General features: G+C 52.6%; 1 protein-coding gene across 1 annotated transcript; it reads left to right on the plus strand.

The window, feature by feature from the left end:
• The first annotated feature begins 2,731 nt into the window (after positions 1-2,731).
• Positions 2,732-5,213, plus strand: LOC119303200 (UDP-glucose 6-dehydrogenase 4-like). Its single transcript, XM_037580304.1, has 2 exons — positions 2,732-2,875; positions 3,452-5,213. The coding sequence occupies exon 2, from the start codon at positions 3,468-3,470 to the stop codon at positions 4,908-4,910; it is 1,443 nt and encodes a 480-aa protein (XP_037436201.1). The 5' UTR covers positions 2,732-2,875; positions 3,452-3,467; the 3' UTR covers positions 4,911-5,213.
• Positions 5,214-6,000: the final 787 nt, after the last annotated feature.

Below are 6,000 nucleotides of genomic sequence, written 5' to 3' on the forward strand. Positions count from 1 at the left end.
GGATCGGCCAACTGATTGCCCTCACTGTCAGTGTCAGGACAAGTAGCGTGAGTACAAAAGATTGGTTAATGATACGATGCTTGGCTGGGAAAGAGAAATAAACGAGGGAAAATAAATAAATGCCTGAACTAAAAGAGCGGTAGCGTGGAAGACAACGTTGATCAAACAGCAGTAGCAGCAGAATATGTGAAGGACGACATCTCCGTCGGTGCAACTAATTGCCGATGGAGCACGAGGGGGTAAAGAAAGAGAAAAGAAGCTACGCTTTTGGCGCCAACAATGATTTTCTCACGGCCCCAACAGTTAGGTGAGCACGGCTGCCCACATGCTCGCACGTAGTACTAGTAGGGTGCACAAAGCGGACGCAGGCCATGCAGATGGCCATTTTTGAAACAGGGTGCGCTGGGGATAACCATCATTACGAGATAAACTAAAAGGGAGGGAGAAGAAATGAGTGAACGAGCAGCGAATCCGTTGGTGCATGCCATTCACCTCTGCTCTGCTTCCGTCCATCCACCATGCATCCTGGCCTAACCAAAGCTGTTATTTTCATCAGCCTCCTAACTCTGCCAAACCGAACCATCAGGAGGCCAGTCCAAGCGCGACTGACTTGCTGAAACCACGCGACAGGAGCGTGTGTGTCCCAAACCTTGACGAGATGGCCAGCCATTCTCGGCCCCAATCGCGCCGGAGCCGGGGGTCAAAGTTTAGGCGAGTGGGATCGCACTCGCACAGAGTCTCACCATGCGCAGTCGCAGTTCGGTACGGAGTTTGGACACGTACAGATACGTAGGTCCATGTTCAGGTCCTCCATAGAGCAGATTGCGACAGCGCAACGGCCTCGCCGAGCCATCTCCGTATACGTTTTCCTGGCTGACACTAATTGACACTGCATTTTTGGCAACTAATTACCACACGCTTCCCTGAATGAAGATAAAAACTCTGTAATTAAATGAAAAATAAAGGCGTACTCTGTAACCGTTTGGTATATTCGTCATCACACACACACACACACACACACACACACACACACACACACACACAAAACCTCCAAGCAAACCAGATCATAGAGAAGAGACGAGGGTAAACCGAGCGTCGCCCTCCGTCGCATCAAGCAAAGCCGCCCGAGGTTGAAGGTAACTAACGCACTCGTCGCTGTCCTCTTTGCGTGCTCGGGATGCTCGGGTCGCTAATTTTCCGGTGCTTTCGCGGTACAGTGGTCGGTAGGGGGGTTTATTGCGTCCGCTCGCTTTGCTCGCTTGAGCCGCACTCAAAGGCGGATCACCACCACCAGCTTTTCCTTCCGTTAGTTGCTCCTCCAACCGAATCGGGTGGGGGGGCTCGCGGCTCCGATGTCGGTGGATCTGCTGCTTAGATTATGGTTGAGACTGGGGGTGGTTTGAGATGCAGATCCGGTGTTTGTTAAAATGTCTCTGACCTAAGAGGTTCTCTATATTTTGTTGTTGATGTTGTTGGTGGAGGTTCTTTAATCATTATGGTTTGTTTTGTTATGCTTTTCTTACGACTTTCTTGATCTTGAAGAAACTGGCATAGTGTTATGATTTTTCTTTTTGGTATAAGAGCGCAGATGACTTGTATTTTGATGATTTGAATATATTTTCTTTATTTTGTTTCTTTCATGTGATGTGCAGAAATAATGCATTGTAGTAGTACTTGAGAAATTTGTCACATAACAAAAGGAAGTTCTGCTATTTGTTGACTTTGTTAGCTACAAGCATGTGACAACCCATGACCTTGGACTGTGTAAACAAGTGCCCTGCCTGTCAGTATCTTTCCTAAGTGATGCCTTCAAGAGAGAAGAAAGACGAGGAGTCTTTCTTAGTCTATTAGCTGCACTAATCAGATGACAGTGACTTGTTGTCAAAGAAAAATCAAATGACAGTGACTTAAGAGTAGGACCATAGAGAATTCTGTATTTTCGTGGCTGCACTCCTTTTTCTCTTGATCTGAGAGTACTACCATGGATGCCGGAGCTTTCCTGTGGAAGGTTCAGCCACTGCATTTTAACCAGTAAAGAACTGCAAGTGGTTAATGGTGATTGGTGAGATTTGAGAGAGTAGAGTGTCGTTGGGGCAAGCAACGGCATCAACATCAGGCTCCTGATTTTGACCGTGTCTGGGCTTTGAAGGCTTCCATTGCATGCTCCCATTGGTTGGACACAGCAAGGCAGCACTGTAACTTCAGCATCCTAAGGTGATTTTGTCCTCAAAATTACTCTGCTGCTGTCATAGTTGACCATCGATTAAAATAGTCCATGTGCTTGCCCCCAATTATTCTTCCACGCTATTCATGTCCTTGGTTCATGGGATACGAGTACACAGCCACTTCCTCTGTATTTATTTTGTATGCATACACTGAACTTCAGAGATAAGAATGAGAAAAAAGGGGTCCGGAACCTTCAGATCTGATCACACACTAATTAATTATTCCATAACAGCGTGGCATTTTTCTTTTCTTTTTTTCTGATTGGTTAGAGTGAGGAGGTTGGTGGTGTGTCATGGACTCGTCTCGTCTGAACCCTTTTCTATCAGCGCAAGTTTGGTGGGCTCATGGGTGGCATGAGAGCGGCACTTTGCCTTGCGAGACCAGCCCACACACACCTACTCAATTTATTCCGGCTTCTGAATTCTGACCGGTCTCCACACGGTTAATTTTCCACAGCGAGCAAAGGGGTAGATCCAACCTGGTGGCCTCGGGCAACGGGGTATATAAGGAGTTGCAGCCTCCTCTCTGCATACAACCCGTGGGCAGCAGCAGCTTCTCTGCATACACCAAGAAGTCGCCTCCCTTGCTTTCCTTCCTCCAGCAGTGCGCGCCCCTCCTCTCGAGATCTTCCCCGAGTTCCTGAGATCTGGTGAGCGTCTTCCTCCCTGATCTGGTTAGGTTTGGCCTGTGGTTTGGTGCCTGATCTTTGCGAGGAGAGTGGCTTCCATGCTGTGGATGCTGTTCTTTTCTCGGCTTCTCTGAAGATGCTTGCTGCCTTCAGATCTGGCCGGTGGTTGGTTTGAGATTCATTGTCTTAATTTAGTTAGTGGTTTGGATAGTAGGTGCCCCGTGCTGTGATTTTCGTTTGGCCTGCTGTGTGTTGAAGCTGCCGGTGGATCGGATGATTGGTGTGATCTCCGTTCAGTCTGTCATGCTCCTCGTATGCAGTCTGCAGAAGTAGGCGCAGCGTTTTTTTACCCTCAAATTAGATCATGCTGTGATGTTGCTAGCATCTCATGCTTGTTTGCTGAATTAATTGGGTAGAAGATTTCTTATAACATATCTGTAGTTTTAACTCTGAGAGCATTTCTGTGACTTACTGTCTTTCTTAGATCTGAATCTCCATTGCTTCAGTTTTTCATCTCTGAGATGTGTGATAACTGATAAGGGCTGTCGATGCTCTGTTTTTCAGTCCTCTGAAGACGATTCTTTGCTGTCATCGCAGGTTGTAAGCAGCCAAGATGGTGAAGATCTGCTGCATCGGAGCTGGCTACGTCGGCGGCCCAACCATGGCCGTCATTGCCATCAAGTGCCCGGCGATCGAGGTTGTTGTCGTCGACATCTCCAAGCCCCGCATTGACGCCTGGAACAGCGACACCCTCCCCATCTACGAGCCCGGCCTCGACGACGTTGTCAAGGCCTGCAGGGGCAAGAACCTCTTCTTCAGCACTGATGTTGAGAAGCATGTCGCCGAGGCCGACATCATCTTTGTGTCCGTGAACACCCCCACCAAGACCCGCGGCCTGGGAGCCGGCAAGGCCGCCGACCTCACCTACTGGGAGAGCGCCGCCCGGATGATCGCCGACGTGTCCAAGTCGGACAAGATCGTCGTCGAGAAGTCCACCGTGCCTGTCAAGACCGCCGAGGCCATCGAGAAGATCCTGACCCACAACAGCAAGGGCATCAACTACCAGATCCTGTCCAACCCGGAGTTCCTCGCCGAGGGCACGGCGATCGAGGACCTGTTCAAGCCCGACAGGGTGCTCATCGGCGGCCGGGAGACCCCCGGGGGCCAGAAGGCCGTCCAGGCCCTCAAGGAGGTGTACGCCCACTGGGTGCCCGAGGCGAACATCATCACCACCAACCTGTGGTCGGCCGAGCTCTCCAAGCTGGCCGCCAACGCGTTCCTGGCGCAGAGGATCTCGTCCGTGAACGCCATGTCGGCGCTGTGCGAGGCCACCGGCGCCAACGTGTCGGAGGTGTCGTACGCCATCGGCAAGGACTCGCGGATCGGGCCCAAGTTCCTGAACGCCAGCGTGGGGTTCGGCGGGTCGTGCTTCCAGAAGGACATCCTGAACCTGGTGTACATCTGCGAGTGCAACGGCCTGCCGGAGGTGGCCAACTACTGGAAGCAGGTGATCAAGATCAACGACTACCAGAAGAGCCGGTTCGTGAACCGGGTGGTGTCGTCCATGTTCAACACGGTGTCCGGCAAGAAGATCGCGGTGCTCGGGTTCGCGTTCAAGAAGGACACGGGCGACACCCGGGAGACGCCGGCGATCGACGTGTGCAAGGGCCTGGTGGGCGACAAGGCCCAGGTGAGCATCTACGACCCGCAGGTGACGGAGGAGCAGATCCAGCGGGACCTGGCCATGAACAAGTTCGACTGGGACCACCCGATGCACCTGCAGCCGACCAGCCCCACGGCGGTGAAGCAGGTGAGCGTGGTGTGGGACGCGTACGAGGCCTGCAAGGGCGCCCACGGCGTGTGCATCCTCACCGAGTGGGACGAGTTCAAGAAGCTCGACTACCAGAAGATCTTCGACAACATGCAGAAGCCGGCCTTCGTCTTCGACGGCCGCAACGTGGTCGACGCCGAGAAGCTCAGGGAGATGGGCTTCATCGTCTACTCCATCGGCAAGCCGCTCGACGGCTGGCTCAAGGACATGCCCGCCGTGGCCTAAGTTCACCTCGTCGCCCCGCCGGATCGGAGGAAGAGCAAGAAGTGGTTTGACCATCATTCATTATTTATAGTTTGCATTTTGCAGGAGAAGCATCTACATTTTCTCTGTCGGCCATAAAATTTTAGCAAATCTTCATGTCTTGTCAAGTTTCGATTCGATACATGTTTGCGTCTGTAGATCTTACTTATAATCAAATCCTCGGGCCCCTGTGCTGCCTGAGGAGGTTTTCCGTTGTATCCCATGAACGAACTTTGTAGCCTGTTTTGCTGAAATCATTACAGAATCAATGTGTTTTTTCGCCAAGTTTGCAGCTGCTCCTCGTTTGCTCGTGTGTTTTGCTTCACTCTAGTAGCTTGTTGGCCAGTAGCGTAAAATCGACTAGTAGTCACATGATCCTCTCTGAACCAGAAGGACCCAGGAATGGAGTTTCAGTTTCCTCTGCCGCGGAATATGTTGCAGGGATCAGACAGAGACAGAGAGGCCTACCCATGGCGAGACAACCGGCATCGACGCGGCCCGGTGATGCGTGGGGCAGCAGGCCCGTCTCGCCGCCGGGTCGGCACGCATCTCTACCGGCCTACCGCACACGTCTTCCAGTTCCAGCTTCCATCTTTCCACGGTGTGGGATGCTATTCCCCGGCGCCCACGGCAAAGGCAAAGTCGTCGATCGACGCCTGTGAACAACAGGTGGAGTGCGCGTGGATGGTGCCGGCCGGCGATCGCGTCAGACAAGTTTGATGATCGAATCCGCAGCGGTGCGGCGGCACGTGCTGGGTGCTGCAGGTCAAGGTCGATCGCCAAGTGGTGCGTGCAACGGCGCGGAGGCGCGGACGCGGCGTGCATGTGTGCCAGTCGACGACCAGACCTGGACCGCGTCGCCTAGGTGGGTGGAGCGGCGTTCGTCCCACTTTCCCACCGACGCCCACGTACGTATACGTAGTAGTACGTGGTTGTGTGCGCGCGCGACACCTTTCTCCAGCTCCAGTTCACACACGTAAACACGCTCTTCTTTGCAAAGTAGTCCCTCATTTTCAAGTTATTTTGCTTCCGATTTCCGGTCATGTCCTCCTCCTTCCAATGCGAGCAGCGG

This window comes from Triticum dicoccoides, chromosome 5A (genome assembly GCF_002162155.2).
Source record: "Triticum dicoccoides isolate Atlit2015 ecotype Zavitan chromosome 5A, WEW_v2.0, whole genome shotgun sequence".
Classification (NCBI taxonomy): domain Eukaryota; kingdom Viridiplantae; phylum Streptophyta; class Magnoliopsida; order Poales; family Poaceae; genus Triticum; species Triticum dicoccoides.